The following is a 22,676-nucleotide window of genomic DNA, read 5'->3' as shown; positions in this document are numbered from 1 at the left end:
CTGCCCATTACATTTTTCCCAAGGATGTCCCAGATCAGGATTATTCTGGAGCTCAGCACTTCCCAAGGAACACACGAGCCCAATTCTGATCAGGACTGTGAGGAGAGAGGGCTTAGACCTCCCCTTCTGTACTGTTTTCCTAACCTGAAAGGGCCCTGGCGAGCCACTATTTGTCCCATTTGGGAAACATAATGTGTAGCCTATGAGCATATATGGAGCCCCTACTAGGCCAAATTGTGGCTTAGCAGGGTCATGTCAGGTAAGAAAAAGGATGCAGGGGGGATATTTAAGCCCTATCCCCATTGTGTGACACAGTCTTGATGAGAATTGGCCACCCACTCATCTAGGAAGCACAGAACTCCAGACCTCGCCTCTTGTTCCAACCCAGGGACATCCCCAGGGAAACATGGTGTGTCTTGTCCTGGCCCGTGAATGCACTAGCAACTTACCTCGCTATTTATACATGTCGAGTACACAAGCATCCAAAATGAAATAAAATTTCTGTTCCCACCGCGCCGCCTTTCTCTGCTTTTTTTGATAAAGCTTGCATGATTTCATGATTTCAGCGAGGGGGGGCGGGGACAGAGCTGCCAGGAACTTTTCTCGCCCCGGCCGGGGCAGGGGATGCCAGTGCCGCTGCCACCCCCGAACCTGTTCCTTCTCCGAGCCGCTCCTCCTCTGCGGGCATGAGCGCTGGAGCCAGCGGACGAGGCAGGAGGCGGCCGGGAGGGAAAGCACGGGGCCGGGGGGGCTGTCAACGGGAAGTGGATAGTAGACTGATTGCATATTACCACTTCAAAGCTCCGCGTGAGGAAAACGTCTCATTTCAATAATTCGCCGTTTAAGCGGATCCTCTAAACGCGGAGAAATTGTGCTGTGAAGATGTCTCCGAAATCCTTTGGTTGAGATGAAGTGCGAATATGCAAGGAAACCCCGCATAAATCGGAGCTGCAAATGTGCAGTGCGGACATGGCCCTAGTCTGAATCTACTGGCCATCAATTTCATTGGGTGGCTGACTCTGAGCATTGATAATATGGAAAAGGGAAAAAAAGTTCTGGATTAGACAGGTGCATTCCCCCCCCCCCCAATTGACTTTCAAGTGCTGTAGTTAAATGTAAATAATGCAAAAAATCAGAGCTTTCTGCTAGGGACCTCATGGCTGCATTGGGCTAGGACTTATCTTTTCATTATTTATCTGTTTACAGTTTTTCATAGTCCAGCTTTCTAATTTGGACTCAAGGACTTCCCTTAAGTTGTTCTGTCAGAGGGCCAAACTACACAATACAATTTTTAATGAGTCAGTTCCAGGTTTCCCAAACACAACTCTCTTCCCCTGCAGCCCCCAGCAACTGCAGGGAATGGGCATTTTGACTGCAGGAGTGGGGGAGGGGAGCCCTTCTCTCTGTTTTTCCTATCTGAACGCTCCAGGGAGAGGTTTTGCCACATTTTGGAGCTGTACATGCTATTCCTTGCAGCTGCTGCGTGGCTGAAGGGAAAGCAAGTTGGATCCAGAGAACCTGGCCCTGACTCATTAGAAATCGTATTTTGTAGTTTGGCCCAGAGTATTTACAGAATGGGATCCAGGAAAGATTCTGTTGTTAAAAACTTTAGGTCTCCCTGGGTGGCAGAGTCTGTGACCTAATGTTCACAGCGGTGTCTATCAAACTTGATGCTGGCTCTTTGACCGAAGATTCACCCTGAGGCGACCCATTCTGAGACATTCTCACGTTTTTTCTCCCCCAGGCACGGCAGCAGGCACAGCTTCGTCAACAGATGGCCGAAGACAGCAGAGCAGAGTATTCGTCCACGCTACAAAAATTCAACCATGAACAACACGAACATTATCACACGCACATACCGAACATCTTCCAGGTGAGGGCGCCTTTATGCTGGCCTGCAGCAACCCTTCTAGGATGCATTCATACTTCATGAGAAATCGTGGTTTGTGCAATGAACCCTGGTTAGTCTACCAGATATGTCACAAATACAAGTTTGTGTATAACTCTGCTTTGCCTACTTCTTGCCTTCTTTGCTTCCCCCCATATCCTCCCTGTACTGCCATTCTGCTTGTCTATGGCCCCAACACCCTGCATGAGAGGGGACCCAGTTAAAATGGTCCACCCACAGAGGCTGATGAATCCTACTGGATTCCAGAACACCTTGGGGAATTTTAGGATTCCAAACATGTGTTGTGTTGAGGCCGCAGTGGAAGCATGGAACATGAAGCTACTTGAAGATATTAACAAGGTTGCCTCTCGTCGATCTTTCCCATCCATGGACCGAAACCCAGCCCCCTGGTTTACCATGGAGCAGGGAGATCTGAAAACAGGAGACATCTAGAATGGTGCGGGCAGAGAACTCTTACTGAATCTGACAGATTGTGCTATAGAGCTCATTGTGAGACTTATGAGGCGGTGGTGATGGCTGCAAAGGAAGGTTATTTCTTTACTGTTATAGTATCAGCTAGTTCACGTTTGACCCAGTTGTTCAAGGTAGCTCACCAATTACTGATGCCTAAATCTGACCCTCTAATGTCCCAGGAACAGACAAGTAGCTGTGATGCTTTTGCCAAGTTTTTTGCTGATAAAATACCAAAAATACACTCTGATCTGATGTCAGTTATAGCATAGGTATCCCTGAAAAAAGGCCTGGGCTATTTATGCATCATTTTGACCCAGTTTCCATGATGGATGTGTACAAGATCCTGGCATCTGTGAAGGACAGTACTTGTACCCTGGATCTTTGCCCATCCTGGCTGATAAAATCAGGTATGGACCACATCAACAAACCCTTAACATCTATTATAAATCAGTCACTAACTCAGGGCACCATCCTTTGGCCACTCAAAGAGAAGGTTATTTGGCTGCTACTGGAAAAAAACATCCCTACAGAACAAGGATGTGCCCAATTTTTGCCCTGTGTCTAATCTACCCTTTCTGGGCAAAGTGATTGAGAGAGCAGTAGCGAACCAACTCCAAGACTTCTGGGATAAGTCATCCGCTCTAAACTCTTTTCAGTCTGGCTTCAGGCGAGACTATGGGAAAGAGACAGCTCTACTAGCTTTAGTTGATCTTCGTATGAGTGTAGACAAAGGTCAAGCCTCCCTATTGCTCTTATTGGATTTATCCAGTGCAGCCTTTGATACAGTAGATCATGCCATCTTGTTGAGGTGCTGGGAGGCGGGAGTAGGCATCAGGGAATGTGCATTGAGCTGGGTCAAATCATTCCTCATGGATCGTACTCATAAAGGTTGCTACTGGAAACCAGTAGTCATTGGTGTGGGACCTATCTTGTGCGCTTCCACAGGGCACAGTTCTATCCCCCGTGCTTTTTAATCTCTATGTAAAGCCCTTACAAATCATTTGTAGGTTGGTTGTCATCAATATGCTGACAATACTTAGCTCTATATATCCTTTATCCAAATCTCCTGGTGATGCAGTGGGAGTCCTGAATGGCTGCCTGGCCACTGTGGTTAACTGGCTAAAAGTGAACAAATTAAAACTAAACCTTGAAAAGACCGAGATAATGTTGGTTGGGAAGGAGGAGGCCCTGAAGAACATTGTTCTCCCCACTTTTGATGGAGTTTTGATGGAGTAGTACAGTGGGGGAAAAGATGCACATGATCTGCAAGCTTTGGCACAGGCACATGATCCAAATCAAGAATTAATTTTAAAAAACTATCCTAGCACAGTGGGAGTTAAGGTGGAACAGAAGGCAGTGATTCCGTCATGACTGAAGAGAGTTTTAGTCAATGAGGATCTAGATTTATGCACATGCTAAATTACAGTTTAGAGCCTAGGATCATGAGCGGTCTCTAAATACAAATTTTTATACAAAATTACCAATTTTGAGGTGTGAGGACTCTTAAACTTGATGTAGCTTAAGGCCTCAGCTTGTCTTAACTTAGCCCTGATTTAGCCTCTTGACTGAAGAAGTTGACCATCTAGGCTTGCCAACTCTGGCTTGGAAAATACCTGGAGATTTGGCGGGGTGAAGCCTGTGGAGGGTGGAGTTTTGGGAGGAGAGGGAGCTCAGCAGGTATAACACTATACAGTCCACCTGCCAAAGCTGCCATTTTCTTCGGGTGAACTGATCTCTGTCGTCTTGAGATCAGTTGTAATACCGGGAGGTCTCCAGCCACTACCTGGAGGTTGGCAACCCTATGGCCATCTGTATCTTGAACTACCTTTTACCTCTTATGAGCAGCTTGCTGTAGGCACAGTGCTAGTAACTAAATAGAGGATTGTTTATCTATGAACTAGAAAGTGCCTAAAAGCAAAGTCCTATTCTTTAAATGGAAACTGTCATGTCACAAAGGAAAAACTATTTAAAAATTGTAGTATTTATTTATTTATTGTAATTATGGCCCACCCCCATTTGCAGCAAGCTGGGCTCAGAGCGGGTCACAACATGTAATCATAAAAACAACAATTAAGACATACTTTAAAATTACATTCTCCAAACATTACAATAAAACCAGATGGCATTCATTGTGACGGATCGCAGCTACTAGAAAAACCTGGTCAGCAGTGGACGCCCCAAACCTGTTGGGGGGAGCATGCCCACAAGCAACTGATTTTCCTCTGTTCCTCCAAGCTGACACCTCAGATAACTATTCTATTGCTGGTTGGGTCATGGTGGTTTGTGTGGCTGGGATGTGTGTGTGGATTTATAATTGGGCAGAATTACTGGGTATGGCAGGATGAGAGCAAGCTGGATGGTGATATCACTGTTTTCCATTCTGGTTTTCATTCTGTCACCACCTCTGTTCTGCAGCTGTGAAATGTGAAAACATTTGCATTGTGATGGCACAGACTGGTGTCGGCTGAAAACAGCAACAGCTGTCCTGTTTGTGGCTTTGCGTTGCAGGCCCGAGTGTCACTCATGTTTGAGCTCAATCCATCATCTGACTCTTCAGGTTTGAATACTGGCTGGTGATGGGAGATTTTGTCTCCTGGACTAACAACCAATAATGACACTCTTTGGCAGCATTTGAAGCCCAGATTGTCAAAATGTGGATAGCAGCAAGACAATCGGTTTCCCCCCCCTAAATTCTCTGGACTTCAGTCTCTGGAAAAATATGCCTCTGGGCATGTAATGAGAGTACCTCTGTCACTACTAAGAACCTGTGTTGCCGGACATTTGCCTGGCAACCGAAATGGGCAGTTGTCTCCCATTTGTAACAAACGGTGCTCAGGTGATTTGCCCAGGTTGCAATTTCTGCTGTGGGTATTCCTTTTCTGAAAGCAACATCATTTGTATCTGAGACTATTGACAGAAGAGTGCATCGCCAGCATAGAAAAAGGACAGGACACTGGGCTGACCAGAGCACCGAAATATGCAGAAAACAAGTCTTATCGGTACTTAATACTGAAATGAATCAGAAAGTCCCAAGTCTGAATTTTCCATTTGCCAGTGAAGATCCCTCTCTCGGCCTCAGTCCCCCACCTGCAATATGGGAGTAAGAATATGGACCTACCTTGCCCCTTCCCCACTAAAGACAGCTTCTTTCTAACATGGATATGCCACTTGACAAAGATACAGATCCAGATGCCAACTCAGTCTTTATATATTTAAAAATATAGGCTTTAAAAAAATTGAATATCATTATATTGACATAACATCATAACAAAATGTTTACCAGATTCTCGAAATTCCCAACTCTAATTTTTAAAAAGAAAGTCTCTCGTCCCCTTCATTGTGGAGATATAAAAGGCACATCTCTGAAGCTAAAAGGGTTAGAAACTAACTTAAAAAAAAGAAAACTGGGAATTGAAGATATAGTTCACATATTGTTTTAGCTTTATACTGATGTTCAGTTGCCATTTTTTAAAAAATGAAGAAGCCCCAGTGGCCTTGGGAAATGGGGATGGCAGGCGCTGTGGATCTGGGCCAGGGAAACTGTGGGGAAACCTGCCATGTGGAAGCCCTGTTGCCTCTATGCTATATCAGCAGCCGCACCAGCGACTGAGAAACCACACAAGGACATCCCCATGTGGAAACCAGCAGAATTTCACTGTGGTCAAATACCAGGTGGTCTCTTGATCAAGCATTTCCCAGTATTGGATCAGCCAGCCGCCAGTCCGACCATCCTGGATCTTTTAGTTCAACAGAACTAAACAACAGAAAAATATTTTTCAACAGAAAATTTCCTAGGCCTGTTCGTCAGGTGCCAAAATAGCACTAAGCAAGTTTATCTTGGGGGAAAGGATGTCTTTTCTGGGGTCCTTCCTGGAATTGTTTCCAGTCATCCTTGAGAAGGTTGGAGTTGAACCGGAAATCTAAGGCTCTGATTGGCAGCCAGCCCTTGATCAGGTTGCACGGCAAAGCCAGAAAGCACGTGCACTTGTTTCGTTCACGGGCCTCTGTGCGTTCCTCCCACAGCCTGTTTGCAATTCGTCATTTCAGACATGTGCAACATCTGTTTTCCTAGGAGGCCAAAGCCAGAATAAGCCCATTGGTTAGATGCTGGAGATCTGTGCCACTGTTTTTTAGTGAATACTGCTGTAAGCAGGGCCAACTTGAGTTAAATCTTGGCTTCTGTTGCACATGGGATGGGAATTGTGTTCCCAGTTGTAACCTTTAGCTGTGCTTCGGAAGTGAAAGGGGGGTGAGACAAACAGCAACCCTTCCACCTACAAGTACGAACACATGAAGCGGCCCTATACTGCCTTAGACCCTTGGTCCATCAAAGTCAGTCTTGTCTACTCAGACCGGCAGCAGCTCTCCAGGGTCTCAGGCTGAGGTCTTTTACATCACCTACTACGTGATCTTTTTAACTACAGATGCCGGGGATTGAACCCAGGACCTTTTACATGCCAAGCAGACCTCTCTACCACTGAGCCAGGGCCCCAAGTAGGATATGTAGGATCTCCAGACAAGATATTCTTGGGGGGGTAGGGAAGGTAGGAGCCAGTGATGGGAAATAGCCTCATTGGGTAGTAGCTGACCAACCCCTGACCTGCCGCTGCCTGCTACCAGTCATCAAGGTCTGCCCCATCTCTCTTTTGGTGGATCAGCCCCCACCCCTTGCCTACCTCCTTTGCTGCTTGTGCTGCTAGCAACGATATTTTCCCTTTTGCCAGACACCAGAAAGTATGCTTACTCAGCCGGCGCTCTCTGGCCTAGCCAGTACTAGGGTTGCCAACCTCCAGGTTCTAGCTGGAGATCTCCTGCTATTAGAACTTATCTCCAGCCAACAGAGATCAGTTCACCTGGAGAAAATGGCTGCTTTGGCAATTGGACTCTATGGCATTGAAGTCCCTTCCCTCCCCAAACCCGCCATCCTCAGGCTCCGCCCCAAAAACCTCCCACAGGTGGTGAAGAGGGACCTGGCAACCCTAGTCAGTACAGTCAACTTCTGAAAGCAAACAGTGGGAGGTGACCAAACAACTGCTGCCTGCCCTCTGTCTGAAACTGAGAGGGGGGTAACAGACCTAGTTTTGGGGGGGGGGTCTTTGTGCTGTCTGCCTCTCAAAACCTGGAGCTGGCCCTCAGGGCACCCCCCCCTTGTTGTTTTAAAGTGTGCGTTCAGAGGGGAGCCCACACCCACCCTGTGAAGGTTTTCGAGAGTGGCCCAGACCTTGGTACATTCTGATGCACCAGAGCATCGCTGGAATATTGCCTAATGGTCTAGGCTTGTTCTGCAAGAAACAGGCTTGGAGGAGCATATCTGATAAATGAAATTCTCCGGGCAGCGGCAGGGAAATCCAAGAAGGCTGGCGTGTGGTGGTTGCGCAGCACATTCAGAGAAACACGGCAGTCTGTAACAGGGCTGGCCTACTTTAGAGGGCTTTTGTAAATAATCCAAGAAAGTAGCACGTCCAAACGTCTCTGAAGACTTTAAAGCATCATCTTTATTTTATTAAGTATTAATTACGTTTAGTAACATACCGTATTATATTTAGTTGTTGTATGTTATGTTTAGTAATCTGCTTGCTTGATTGACTGAATAGCTTTGTTTTACCAGACATCTTTGCTGTTAGATTCAGCTATTGTTATCATTCAAACGTTGTCATGTTTTTATGATCTTCTTACTGATTGGGTGAATCATTCTATTGTATTTGTAATCCACCTTCAGTCCCAGTGAGAAAGTTGGACTCTAATGAATTAGAACAGTCTAAATGCTAAGTATTAACATTGTTATTTTTTATCATTGCTGGTGGACATGTATACTAGTCCAAAAATTCTGGAAAAAAATCCATATGAACATAGAAACTATAATCGGTCAATCTATTACATATGACCCCAAACTTTTCCTTTTAAGCAAAGTGCCAGATGAATATAACAAAAATCAACAGGTTATATTAAAATATTTAATAACAGCGGCAAGAATAGTCCTAGCTTCATTGTGGAAAACAGATAAAATACCAAATACCGAACTTTGGATTGATAAAGCTTATGAATTTATAACAATGGCGCATCTAACAGAACTACTACAACCAGACACAAAAAATTTAAACAAAGACAAATGGCACGTTTTTTATGAATTTATTAAAACCAAGAAACGACAATGAATTTTCTTAAACGTTACAAAAATGATGTGGATGAATAAATATAGTATGTTAACAAACGATGACTATTTGAACATAGTAAAGGGGTTTAAACAATACTATTTTGTTAATATTTTCCCCTACCCTTTTTCCTTTCCTGTATCCCATTATATCAAAATCAATAAAAATATTCTTTAAAAAAAAAAAACATTGTTATTTCAGAAAATACAAGAGATGGAAGAGAGGAGGATAGTCAGGGTAGGCGACTCCATGAAAACCTTTGCAGAGGTGGACCGGCAGGTCATCCCTATCATCGGGAAGTGTCTGGATGAGATCACCAGGGCAGCTGAGTCCATCAATCAGAAGAACGTAAGTTGACAGCTTCTTGAACGTTCTGTTTCTTTTGAGAAAATCCATCCATAGAATATTGCAACAAAACGTGATCCTTCAAGGGGTTATGTGAAATCTTCTGTGAATTAACCTGTCTGTAGGGAAATGCCAGCAGTTTGCTTCATGAAGTGGCATTTCATAAGGCTTACTATGTAAGTAAACTTATTCATGGGTTGTTATGCCAGCTGAGAGGAAGAGAGATCCTTTCAGTGCCTGGTACACTCTTTGCATTCAGACCTGTTCTAAAGAGACAGTGTGTGTGTGCATATGGATGCACAGTCTCTGGTCATATGACAGTCAATTGGCCAAGGATTGTACACATTGTAATAGGTAAAGTTGTAGTATTGTTTTTAATGCAGTAACCTCAATGCAAGCTCAGAAAAATGAGAGGTACTAAATCGGCAGAAAATCACTATTTACTTATAATAAAATTTGATCCCAGTTAATTTCAAGCCTATCTTGCTATATATGTACAGGAACCCCATATATATGTTTATGTGTAATCAGTATTCATTCAGTTATATGGTCACATAGAGCATGAGCACACTATCTCATATGCACACACAACCATGTGTCTGACCTAGCCAAAACAATTCACACTTTTAAAAAAGTTTTTGGCAGTGCTACCCCAGCAAATCAACTTCCCCATTGCGGGGAATTTTCAGTACTTGCAAAACTGTTTGCTTATTCATTTACTCTGCCCTCATTTGCCCACACTCCCTGTTGCTATCACTTCTCTTCAGTAATGTCCTTGTAAAGCCGGATCTGATTGGCTATGCTCTGTGATGTAATCCTCACTGCATGATCCCAGTTTGTGTAAGAAATGCACGGGCTGTGAAAGTGGTCTATTTCTGATCCAGAAATTAAAACTTCAGAATATTCAGTGCTGCCTTATCATTTACTTATTCCAAAGATTTATATCCTGCCTTACTAACTGTTGAAATAGTACCCACATCAGATTGCAGTATAAAATTAAAACAGAATATAATTATTACAATACAACACAAAAATATTTTTAATACAGCTGCACAGGATGCTGAGAACAGTGGCACATTTGTATTTAAAGTTTAATTCATAAAATTTTCCTAAATTTCAGTTTTAGTATCAAGCATCAGTTTCAGTGAAGTGCATCTCTATTATAGTAAATAATGACCAGTGTAACTCTTCAGAATTTTTTTTAGTTTCTGTTTTTCCCCCTCTTTTCACCTAAGCAAGGAAAAATTGACCATATTAGAATTGGCATTAGAATTGAACAGAGGAAGGTTCTTGCCACATTTGAAGTACAATATCCATAGCTTTATCTGTTGATTTCCTCTTTGGTTGGCCAGATTTGTGGCTGGATTGTTCATCCGCTTCTTCCTTCTTAATTACTACAGTGCTATAGGGATTAAAAGGGAGTTACCTCAACGTTTCTGCTGTGGATCATGAAAACAAAGGATAATAATTCCCTCCTACCCTTTTCTCCTAGGGTTGCCAGGTCCCTCTTTGCCACTGGTGGGAAGTTTTTGGGGCAGAGCCTGAGGAGGGTGAGGTTTTGAGAGGGGAGGGACTTCATTGCCATAGAGTCCAGTTGCCAAAGCAGCCATTTTCTCCAGGTGTCGGCTGGAGATCAGTTGTAATGGCAGGAGATCTCCAGCTAGTACCTAAAGGTTGGCAACCCTATTTTCTCCCCTCCTTTCCTTAACCCCTAGAATGACAAGCATGTGAGGCGTAGGTAGCTGACCTGAATCTATGCAACGTTCCCTCTGGAAGCAGCAGGGGTCAAATGCATGCAGAGCTAAAACAACCAAGAACCGCAGCTTAATACCAATGGCCTTTTGATAGATGGAGCGGCAGGCTGAAAAGCAGCAGGCAGTTTGAGTCGCAAGTGGATTTTCAGAGAGACACCCTTGGAGGATGCCGGGCCTGTGCCCTGCTCTACAAAAACAAAAATCAAAGCGCTCTGCCAACAAACCTGCAGCCTACATAAGTTGTGTGCATGAGCACATATGTGCTTACTTTGCGTACTTCCGGTTGTCATAAGAACTCTTTTGCTGAATCCAGCCATCCATGCGTTCCACCATGCGGTTTGTCTTGGTAGCTAACCAGATGTCTTCAGGAAGCCCAAAAGCACAGCTGGAAGCAGCAGCCCACTTGCATGGTTACCCCGTGGCATATGGCATTCACCTTGCAACTCTCTATCTTTTCTGAACCTGCAAGAAGAACTGTTCCTGCACCCACAATTGCTCATGTCCCTCAGCTAGTGACCAAGAGTTGCCAACCTCCAGGTACTAGCTGGAGATCGTCTGCTATTACAACTGATCTCCAGCCGATGGAGATTAGTTCCCCTGGAGAAAATGATCACTTTGGCAACTGGACTCTATGGCATTGAAGTCCTTCCCCAAACCCTGCCCTCCTCAGGCTCAGCCCGAAAACCTCCTGCCAATAGTGAAGAGGGACCTGGCAACCGTATGGTGACCACTTCTCTAAATTTTGATGTTTTCAAGAGAAAAAGCAATCAGGAGGCTATCTTCTAACAACTAGCTTCTATTCAGGAAGCATCTGCGGCCATTAAAGAATATTGGCCATATTTACTCATCAGATGTCATTTACGCTGTCTCTTAGCAAAATGTACAGAAATTAGATAAAAAACTCAAAACAATAATTACTTTAAAAGTCATGCAAAATTAGTAGATCTGTAAACTGGCCTTGCTGTGTGTAATCTACATATGCTGGCAAGTTTGTGCTCAGCTCCAGTCTATCCTAATCTAACTTCTTTTTATAAATGGAGACACCAATGGACCACCCTGTCTCAAAATTATGTCTGACCTGCCACATTTTAGAACTTCTAATTGGAATTTTTATTCAAAATATCGAGTGTGTCCCAAAAATGTCTGATTACAGCCCTGCTGCAATGGGAATGTAAATGTACTCTGCACATGTTCAAGGTACCATTGCCAATTCACATGTCCCAAGCTTGACCCCTAGTACTGAAAGGCAGGATGGTCAAATATGAACGTCAGTTAGGGTTAGGGTTGCCAGGTCCCTCTTCGCCACCGGCAGGAGGTTTTTGGGGTGGAGCCTGAGGAGGGCGGGGTTTAGGGAGGGGAGGGACTTCAGTGCCATAGAGTCCAATTGCCAAAGCTGCCATTTTCTCCAAGTGAACTGATCTCTATCAATTGTAGTAGCAGGAGATCTCCAGCTAGTACCGGGAGGTTGGCAACCCTAGTTAGGGTTGCTAACTCTGGGTTGGGAAATGCCTGGAGATTTGGGGGGTGGGATGTGGGGGAGGGCAAGTTTTTTTTGGGGGGGGTATAATGCGATAGAGTCCACCCTTCAAAGCATCATTTTCTCCAGGGAAACTGATCCCTACTGTGTGGAGATCAGTTGTAAAAGCAGGAGATTTCCAGGCCCCACCGGGAGATGGGCAACCCTAACCTCAGTGCACATTAAGGACTCTTTCTAACAGCCCATCTGATGGTGAGCTGCACGGGTCTTTCAGGTAGAACAGAACGGGACTGGATGTCTTTTGCCTAGCATGCTTAATAAGGCATGCTCTTTCCTTCGCCCACTCCTAGCCAGCTTCTTCCCTCCCCCCGACGCACCTCCAGTGAGATGGGGGTCACCACCACTGCGAGGCCAAATCCTAATGGCTGCCAAGTGAACTTGGGTGGGATGTGCCTCCCAGTACGCTGGCAGCAGATAAGATTTAATTTGTTCTGGATTTCTGGCTTCCTGTTTTGACATTTACCGCTTTCTGCTACATAAAGAGAAATGGCTATTTTTGGCTTCTTTGTAGTAATAGGATGTTTGAAGCCCAAGCAAGGGATAGGATGTGATAGAGTAATTTGTCTAAAGGGTTCAGAATGCTGGGGAGGATCCAAAAGTCCAGGACATATCATCAGTTGTTTGTTTTTCCATTTTGTCTTTTCCCGGGATGTTAGTGTCTCATCTGTTTGTGTATATCTTTTTCTCTATGAGTAGAAAAGGGCAAGAGTCGAGTAGCACCTTAAAGACTAACAAAATTTCTGGCAGGGTATGAGCTTTTGTGAGCCACAGCTCACTTTTTCAGATACTTCTTCAGAAAGCTCATACTCTGCCAAAATTTTTGTTAGTCTTTAAGGTGCTACTGGACTCTTGCCCTTTTCTACTGCTAGTGACAGACTAACACGGCTACCCGTCGTGATCTTTCTCTCTATGGTTTGGTTCATAGGCAGTGCCAAGCCTCAGGCTCATGTGCCCTTTCCATCCCTTCCCTTCATGCACTATGATTCCTTCCCTTCCTGTTGCAAGACAAACCAGGGCTATATGTTCAACCAGCAAACTACGCTTAAATCAGAACTGGAACCCCGATCAAAGTTGTGCTTTCTCGTTCTCGTTGGAACTGCACATGCAAACCATTGGTTTGTCCATTCAGACATAAGAACAATCTGTGGTTTTGGTGAAAGGGAAGGAATCAGAATGCCTTTACCCCTCTTAGCACCCCTTCTTATCTCGTGCTGTGATTCTTTCCCCCGTTCCTGTTGCAAGGCCCATGGCAGTGCAGGGCTCTGCAACTGTTAATTAAGGAGCCAAACTATGTCAACATTCAGAGCAAGAGATCAAGAGAGAGCCAGCATGGTGTAGTGGTTAAGAGCGGTGGTTTGGAGCTGTGGACTCTGATCTGGAGAACCGGGTTTGATTCCCCACTCCTTCACATAAAGCCAGCTGGGTGACCTTGGGCTAGTCACAGCTCTCTTAGAGCTCTCTCAGTCCCACCTGCCTCACAGGGTGTCTGTTGTGGGGAGGGGAAGGTGATTGTAAGCTAGTTTGATTCTTCCTTAAGTGGTAGAGAAAGTGGGCATATAAAAACCAACTCTTCTTCTTCAACGAAGAGCTGCAATAAGAAAGGTCACTGGTCGGTGTAACTGAAATGGTGTGGCTTAGCATTACTGACATGTTATTTATTTATTTATTTAAATTTATAGCCCACCCTCATTCTCAGCCAAGCCAGGCTCAGGGCAGGTAACAACAGTTAATAATAAAATGTAATAAAACAGTATTACATAATAATCCACATATAAATAGCAAGATGGCACTACCAATCATAGTAGGCACTGAACGCACAGCAAAGCCGTTAACATCCCTACAAGATCAAACGGTAGGGGAGGAATAACATAACATAATCCATAATATTTTTGCTGCCCCAAAACTGGTTGCTGCGAGACCTTTATTAGGAAGTCGCACATAGGGATTTTGCAATAAATAATAAATATCCACAGGATCATCTGCATATTGTTTTAGTGCTGGAATATATCTGTGCATGGTTTGCTCTAGGCAGCAGTTCACCTCTGCTAGTTCTCTTTCTGTCAAGCTTTTTGAAAAAGGCCTTTAGCCCGCCCCCCGCCCCCCATTTTTGCTTGCCATTCCCTTCACGTAGCAGTGGTTCATGCGTCCAACCTTGCCCTTCAATATGCCTTAACTTAAATACTTCATTTTCTTTTTTTCAAGTGCTGTAAGTGTTTGGCACTAGAGCCACAGGTTGCAGATCCCTGCTACTGCGGCGTAGCTTGCCCTGTATTTGCGTGCAGGCTCCTCCACCACATGCTGCATACCCTTTCTGCCACATCTTCAGTCTTGTACACACTTATATTTGGACTTCAAGCTCCATTGAACTTTGAATAAATATGCAAGGCATCACTGTTTGCTGCTCTGGGGCTCTGGAAAAGCAACCCACAATTCCTGCCATCCTTGCTCCCTATAGTCTCTCTCTCTCCCTCCCTCCCTCCCTCCCGCTCTCTCTCTCTCTCTCTCTCTCTCTCTCTCTCTCCCCCCCCCCCCCACTCCTACACATGAAGCCAGCTGGGTGACCTTGGGCTAGTCACAGCTCTCTTAGAGCTCTCTCAGCCCCACCTACCTTAAGGGTGTCTGTTGTGGTGAGGGGAAGGGAAGGTGATTGTAAGCCGGTTTGATTCTTCCTTAAATGGTAGAGAAAGTCAGCATATAAAAACCAACTCTTGTTCTTCTCCTTCTTTTATATATTTGTTTATTTACAAAAATGCAAGGGGTGCTTTTTTGTTACAAATAATGCCCAAAGTGTCTTAGATTCATCCTAAGAGAGGCACTGTTGTATAGTGGTTAGAGTGTTGGATTAGGATCCCTGCTGAACCATGGAAGATTGCTGGGTGTCCTTGGGGCAGGCGGTCTCTCTCTCTCTCTCTCTCTCTCTCTCTCTCTCTCTCTCTCTCAGAGTAGCCTACCTGACAGGATTGTTGCAAGGATAAAATGGAGGAGGGGAGAGAACCATGTAATACTGCCCTGAGCTCCTAGGAGGAAGGCTGTGATAAAAATGTACTCAATATGACATGTCTAAAGCTATCTAGTTCTATCAGATTTTCATCCTGCCTTTCCTACCAGGAGTTGCCCAGTTGGCCTGAGATCACCCTGTGTGCTGCTCATTTGAGGGAGAATTTGTATCTAGATCTTTCTTGGTCCTCACTGGAATCTTCATAACATTAAACTCCCCCGGGCAAACCACCCTGAGTCAGCGGAGGGCGCTGGTGCCCAGTTCATAAGTTAATCATAGAATCATAGTTGGAAGGGACCACTAGGGCCATCTAGTCCAACCCCCTGCACAATGCAGGAAACTCACAACTACACACCCCCAGTGCCTAGAAGATGGCCAAGATGCCCCCCTCCCATGAACTGCCCAAGTTCATAGAATCAGCATTGCTGACAGATGGCCATCTAGCCTCTGCTTAAAAACCTCCAGGGAAGGAGAGTTTACCACCTCCTGAGGAAGCCTGTTACGCAGATTTTGACTTCTCTGGGTCTGTTCCTCTGGGTCTGTTCCAGGATTCACAGTTGGTCATAGAAGCCTTTAAGTCTGGCTTTGAGCCTCCCGGTGATGTTGACTTTGAAGACTTCACCCAGCCAATCAAGCGTACCGTCTCCGAATCCAGCCTTTCGAACTCCAAAGATGGAAAACCGGAGTCCAGGTTCACCAGCAAGTCCAAGGGCAAGTTGTGGCCATTCATCAAGAAAAATAAGGTATCGATTTTTGGGGCTTTGTCTTAGCATCAGTAACCTTTGTAGTTTGCTACTTGTGTCTTATTTTGTAATCCCAGCAGTTGAAGTCTTTTCTCTCTCTCTCTCTCTCTTTTTAAATAGAAATTAGTTTCTAAGAACTAATAGCTGATGTCCTGTTGTAATTTGTTGTAATAGTTTTTTTTGCCTTTAATTGCTGGATTTTGCTTCTATTTTATAAAGTTTTTTCTTTTAATTTTCCAATGTACTTTTAAAATATTGTGTTGCTTTTATCAGTTTTGTTTTTCCGGCTTGATTTCTGTTGAGTTATCACGTCTTTGCCATGGTGGTTTCTGTTTCTCGTTTGATTCTAGATAACTGCTCTCTGCATACATTGTCCCCTGCATGCAATTGCTCTTTGCTTACGTTGTTCAGCCCCTTCCGGTTAATTAACGTGTCGGTCTTCACCGCTGCCGCACTCAAGCTGATTTCTCCTTTGCTTTTCAACACATGCTGAAGGGGGTGGGGGTGCCTTTCCCCCCTCTTTCCCCCACCCCCAGCATGATTAAACCCTTATTTATGGCATGCAACATTACGTAATTTTTAAAACTCACATTATCAGCCGTATTCTAAACATCTGCTCCACTGTATCTCCCTGCCGTGGCATTGAGATGCCATTAGGAGACTGGCATGTGGTCACGTTATATCAGTTGTACAAGTAAGGCTACCAAAGTTAATAATCCATTTGTGACATATTTAATGGGGAAAAAGAGCCCTCTCCTTCCAATTTATGAAATCATTCCTTTCTGGTCACCTGAGGTGTGCCTTGTTTGTCACGGCGTGCCTCGTTTGTCACTGGCAATCAAGGGAACTGGTCAGTGGCTGGCCTATGCTATGCAGTGTGGTGCTGGTGTACCCGTAGCTGTCTCCTTGTGTGTGCTGGGTAGCAAATGTTTTGGATCAGCCTCTATAACTCTCCTTTAAATATTGTTTCTCATTCCACCATCAGCATGGCAAGCGATGCATGGAAGCATGTAACTGGGGTTCTCACTGTGTCTCAGATCAAGCTAGCAGGATCCTCCGGTGGGTTTAGATTTCTCTCTTTCCCTGTTCCTGGAACTCTGGGTGGACTACAGGAGATATTTCTAGCATTTATTGTTCCAGCTCTGGGAGGACAGAATAGGATGGTGTTTTCTAATTTCAGATAACTTTTTTTCACATTGACATAAGAGGAGCCTTGCTAGATCAGAGGCACACATCTTGTATGGCAACCTGTTTTACTTAGCAACGATCCCATTACCTTGGAGGTGCAAAAAACAGGGCACAGAGGCCAGGGCCTTCCCCTGGTGTTGCCTCCTAGCTCATGTAATCAGAGGTTTGCTGTAGTAAAATGAGGAATATATTTTAAGCAATGAACGTGTGCATACAAAGCATAAAAAAGCTGACTAATAGAAAAGGGAGGAAATTGGATAGGGTTTCAGGGATGGGTGATAGTTACCAGTCTTGAAGGGACATCAAGGGAAAGCAGTGCTGAGGAGGAAAACAGCCAGCGTTTCCAGGAGCAAAGGAAAGAGCCCACATCCAAGTGGAGGTGCATGCATGTATCCAAGTCTCACACACACACTATGAATGGCCAAAGGGCCAATGTTTATATCCCAAAAGGGGTCCTGAGGTGGTATGAGGTAAGCTGGCGGGAAAGCCAGAGACAAAGAATTGGTTGCTTTCCCGGAGTTCGAACCAAAAAAAGGAGAGAGGCTTGATGAGTTGTCAGGACCCAGGAGAATGCTCCTGAATGTGGGTTGATTGCTGGCACGGGTATAGAGAGGGTCAGTAATGGTCTGCTCGGAGCGCTGATTAAATCACCTTAAGGTCATACAATGGAGATTAGCTAGCCCCATTGTCCAGCCAGGACTACCACCTTTCTGACCACGCTTTGCACACAAGATAGATCCTAGAATTCTCTAAGGGGCATCCATTTTGTGGGGAGCAGGGTCTTGCTTTTATGCCAGTCTTTTGGCCCCCGTGCCTCCAGAGCACCCCTTAGCAGGAGGAGGGGTCCAACTGCTTACAGGACAAGTACCAACATGCACATTCATACAGGGCATCGGCAAGGCTTTTGGGGCTCAACGTTGCCTCGCATCAGTTCGGGCTGCAGCCTTCGGTATACCAAACGTTCTGTAGCTGCAACAACAGCAGGCAATAGGGTCCACCTGTCACATCCTCCTGTGACACTGCAGCTACAGGAAGATCAGTAGACTGGTTGCCTTTCAGGAAAGCACAGTTGCTTTTAGTGATCTTATAGGATCAGGGGTTCCTGATCAGATTCAAGATTCCACAGGGGCTCCTCCCAGAATGGGGTTTGAAGTCCCCCTGGCTTAGAGAGTTGGCCAGCACGCCACATCCAAATTGAAAAAGTGCACTGGACTAATAATTGTGTAATCTTAAAGAGAGTTACTCCAGTCTGTCAATTCATTTCAGTGGACTTAGACTGGAGTAGAATCATAGAGTTGGAAGGGACCACCAGGGTCATCTAGTCCAACCCCCTGCACAATGCAGGAAATTCACAACTACTTCTCACCCCCAGTGACCCCTACTCCATGCCCAGAAGATGGCCAAGATGCCCTCCCCCTCATCATCTGCCTAAGGTCATAGAATCAGCATTGCTGACAGATGGCCATCTAGCCTCTGCTTAAAAACCTCCAGGGAAGGAGAGCTCACCACCTCCCGAGGGAAGCCTGTTCCACTGAGGAACCGCTCTAACTGTTAGAAAATTCTTCCTAATGTCTAGACAGAAACTCTTTTGATTTAATTTCAACCCGTTGGTTCTGGTCCAACCTTCTAGGGCAACAGAAAACACCATCCTCTGTATGACAGCCTTTCAAGTACTTGAAGATAGTAGTTATCATATCACCTCTCAGTCTTCTCCTCTTCAGGCTAAATATACCCAGCTCCTGCAACCTTTCTTCATATCACTTGGTCTGCAGACCCCTCACCATCTTTGTTGCCCTCCTCTGGACACGTTCCAGCTTGTCTACATCCTTCTTAAATTGTGGTGCCCAAAACTGAACACATTAGGATTGCCCTGTAAGTGATCATTGGAAAATGCCACTCATCTCTTTACTGTCTCAGAGGGTAGCCATGTTGGTCTGAAGCAGAACAGTTAGATTCAAGTCCAGTGGCGCCTTAGAGATCGTGTGACGAAGGGAGCTTTGACTCTTGAAAGCGCATACCCTGAAAAATCTTTTTTGGTCTCTAAGGCACCACTGGACTTGAATCTAGCTCATCTCTTTATGTCGGCTTATTTTCATTGGTGAGAAATACATTGCACTTCTATTTAATTATCAGTCACATTTCTTTTTTTAATCCTGCCCTTCTCCAGGGAGGCTCAGGGTGACATATATGCTGCTCCCCTCCTCCGTCAATTTTACCTTTACAACAACCCTTTGAGGTAGGTTAGGCTAAGAGGGACTGACTTACGGTCAGTCGGGGAGATTTGTGGCTGGATGGAGACTGAAAGCCCGTTGCCTCTGGGCCATTACATCACACTGACTGTTCTCTCAAAGAAATTATCCTGGAGTCAGGATGCAGTTTCCAGGATAATTAGGCAGGAGTGGTGGGGCAAGGCTGTCTTCATATTTTTCCACTTCACCCTCTCATCTGGATTGCATGTGGCATGATGGGTCTTGGAATGGGGAGAAATGCCAGGCATTAATTGTTTGCACTGCCCCTCTTACTAAAACTAGTCATTTTCTATCACACCTTTCTTTTGTAATGCAAATCTTCCACCAAAAAAACCCCTACCCAATCCTTGATCCTTCTTTTTTCTTTTTCTTTTTTCCTTTCTTTTTCTTTTTTTTTAAACCATGGCTTTAATGATTTGCCTCCAATTGATTTTGATTTCAAATGTTGCCTCCTTTTTATGCTTTTTTTTTTTTGTTCATGCTTTTCTGGGTTTGTTTTTTAATCTTTTGATTTTGGTTTTTTTTTTAATTCTATCACTTCTCCATCTCTTATACGTAGCTTATGTCCCTTTTAACATCCCCCCATCAGCCCCCTCCTCCGCCCCCTTTCTCTGGCTCACCCTCTGCTGTTCCCAACGGCCCCCAGTCTCCCAAGCAGCAAAAGGAACCCCTCTCCCATCGCTTCAACGAGTTCATGACCTCCAAACCCAAAATCCACTGCTTCAGGAGCCTAAAACGTGGGGTAAGTTCTCCTCTGGATGTCTGTCTGTCTGTCTGTCTCTATCTTGTGCTTCAATTGCACGTTCTTCCTTGACGTTTCGAGAACTGAGCCCATTTTCTTCTCTCCCCACCCCCGTCTTCCTTTCTTCTTCTTTTTTCTTTTTTTTTCTTTTTTAATTATAACATACATATCAGATTCTGAGAAATTCAGTGCTGTAGTCAAAACCCCCACAATGAAACCACAAAAACAATGTTTTTTTCCTGTTTATGGAAGAGAGTGGCTTTTAATTTTTCCCTACACAATTTTTTTAAATGTTAAATAATGCCAAAAAAAGGCTCAGATACAAGCATGTTTGTCCCCAAAGAGGAAATAAACCACTTGTGATTATATTTGTAAGGAGAAATTTATTAGTTGGTTCATTCGTGATTGATTAATTGCTGTTGGATTTTTACAACCCCCTTTCTTTTGGCCCAATTTTAATGCAGTCCTGGAGATTGCAACTACTTTTGTCATGCCTCTGATGATATTATAAAGTCCATTCACTTAAGGTATGGAGAGCAAACAGAAGGGCCTGGTTCCCTAAGGGATATACCAGATCCTTCCTTAAAGAAAAGGGGCACGATTGTGAAAGAGGTCCCATCCTCTGTGAGCGTTCAGAGTGCTTTCCAGCTCAAATTCCTCCACACCTAGTGGGCTTTCGCTTCAGGGCAGAAAGACTTTTAAAAAGTTGTCCCACTTCAGTTTTCAAAAAGGGGCTGAAGGCACCTTGTACTTCTGTATTTTGCATAAACATCTGTGCGGTGCCATATTAACGGGAAAACCTGACATATATTAAGTGAAAACTTAGGTAGGCAGAGAGTGAATAGCACAGGCTTATATCTGCTTCCCCTTAACATCTGTTTAAAAAGAAAAAGAAAAAATGTGTGTGCCATTTATAATGCAATAAAGCAATAAAGAAATGGCAAAGGATATGAAAAACAGAAGAATTTGTACATCCGTTCCATGGTTGGTCCAGCTATAGATCTGGACATAATGCTATGACTTAAGTACTCTGAAGCGTAGCTTTTGTCTTAGACCATTTCCAAGATGGCTTCAAACCGTGCAGCCTCTTTCAGACAGGTTAAAAGCTCTTTTAGCCGAACACTCCCCAAAGCTCCATACAAACAGCTCCAACCGCATCCATTCAAAATAGAAAAATAGTTTGTCCATCCTTCTTCCTCATGTTGCTCAGAGCACCAAATTTATACTTCCCAGTGGAATGGAATATTAGATTGCTTTTTAACCAATGAGAAAAAGAGCTAAGATAGAAATCCTAAAGATTTAATGCACAGGAAAGCAATTCAAACTAACCATCTCTAAACTGATGGATTATTCACCCTTTGTTGTCTGTCTAGGGCGAGAAGAAGAGACTCTTTGGTGGTTAACCCAGTGCTTAATCATGAATTTGCAGTCTAGCTTTCTAGACAAAGAAGAGTTCCTATAACCACCTACCAGTATACAGGCTTTTCTGACAGTCAGAACAGAGAGTTTTTGACCTGTCTTAAAAACGGAGCTCAGAACAACTTGACCAAATTTGGAATGGCAATCTTAGAAAGTGCTACAGAGCAAATTAAATTTGAAAGCTCGCTGTTTGTGAGAATAAGAATCCGAACAGTGAATGTCTGAATGGCAAACATCTCCTCCCCATGTGGGCATAGCTGCGCCCAATGGAAAGATTACCATAACTCCCAGGGGAGGCCTACTATCCACTCCCTGAACATGTGCACAACATAATGGGCTGGTGTCCTGAGGATCTCTGCCCACAAATCTCATTTGTGGCAGAAGGGAGCATGCATAGATGACCAGATTGTGCTCCTAGCCTTTAACACTTTTTTTAAAGGAGATTTAAGGTAGAATGTGTAGGCATCAGTGGAAAGAAAACTTGTTGCACATTTTCAAGGGCTTACAACCTTGCAATAAATTAAACAATAAATTAAAACAGTATTAAAATTATTTAGACTGTAATTTTAAACAGACTGTTGGTATGCTAGGTTTCTACTGCTTCATGTTGACTTTTCATATTAATTTCCCCTACGTTCAGAAACTTTCTGGCTACAGACATGTTGGTACAAACACCATGAAATTCAGTGGCTCTTAAGAGAGAGAGTAGCTTGAAATGTTCCAAATTTGGCCCAGAACAGTTTAGTATGTATATTACTATTTGCATACAGGAATTACATTCAGAAGTGTTTCATGAACCGAGATGCAAAGGCAGATGTTATGGGACTTCAGGTGAACACGGGCTGTTGCATTTGCTTCAGTGATGGGAATAGCCATGGTAGATTTCCCAATCACCTTCCCCATGAACTAAACAATGCTGTCTTTATGCGTACTGGTGCCCCATGGAGCACTGGAATGGAGAGGTTTTGTGTAAATGCGTGACATATGCTTCTTGCTTCTTAGTAAACCCATAAACTACAAGCTAGACTCCAGAGTTTTGTGGTTCATGGGTTTGGCAAAGGTGCTCTTCTCATGTACTGTCCCTTTGCGCAAAATCATGGCACATGTATGCACATGTGGGATTCACGCTGAGGGCAGGGTTGGGCAAATGTCATGTAGTTGCACCTTTCCCTTCAAAATACAGCAGA

At 44.3% G+C, this 22,676-nt stretch overlaps 1 protein-coding gene across 18 annotated transcripts in view; it reads left to right on the top strand.

The window, feature by feature from the left end:
- The window catches only part of FNBP1 (formin binding protein 1), a 231,185-nt gene that overhangs the window by 152,446 nt on the left and 56,063 nt on the right, over positions 1-22,676 (top strand). For 9 of the 18 annotated variants that reach the window (XM_056860326.1, XM_056860325.1, XM_056860335.1 and 6 more), the window contains exons 7-10: positions 1,745-1,873; positions 8,716-8,862; positions 15,697-15,891; positions 19,888-20,070. In XM_056860326.1, the coding sequence (XP_056716304.1) occupies positions 1,745-1,873; positions 8,716-8,862; positions 15,697-15,891; positions 19,888-20,070 (654 nt within the window). The remainder of the gene's footprint in view (positions 1-1,744; positions 1,874-8,715; positions 8,863-15,696; positions 15,892-19,887; positions 20,071-22,676) is intronic. The other 9 variants (XM_056860341.1, XM_056860340.1, XM_056860339.1 and 6 more) reach the window with 3 other exon arrangements.

The sequence above is a fragment of the Euleptes europaea genome, chromosome 14, assembly GCF_029931775.1.
Source record: "Euleptes europaea isolate rEulEur1 chromosome 14, rEulEur1.hap1, whole genome shotgun sequence".
NCBI lineage: Eukaryota > Metazoa > Chordata > Lepidosauria > Squamata > Sphaerodactylidae > Euleptes > Euleptes europaea.
The sequence above is the reverse complement of the archived record's forward strand: the minus strand, read 5'-3'. Positions and strand labels throughout refer to the sequence as shown.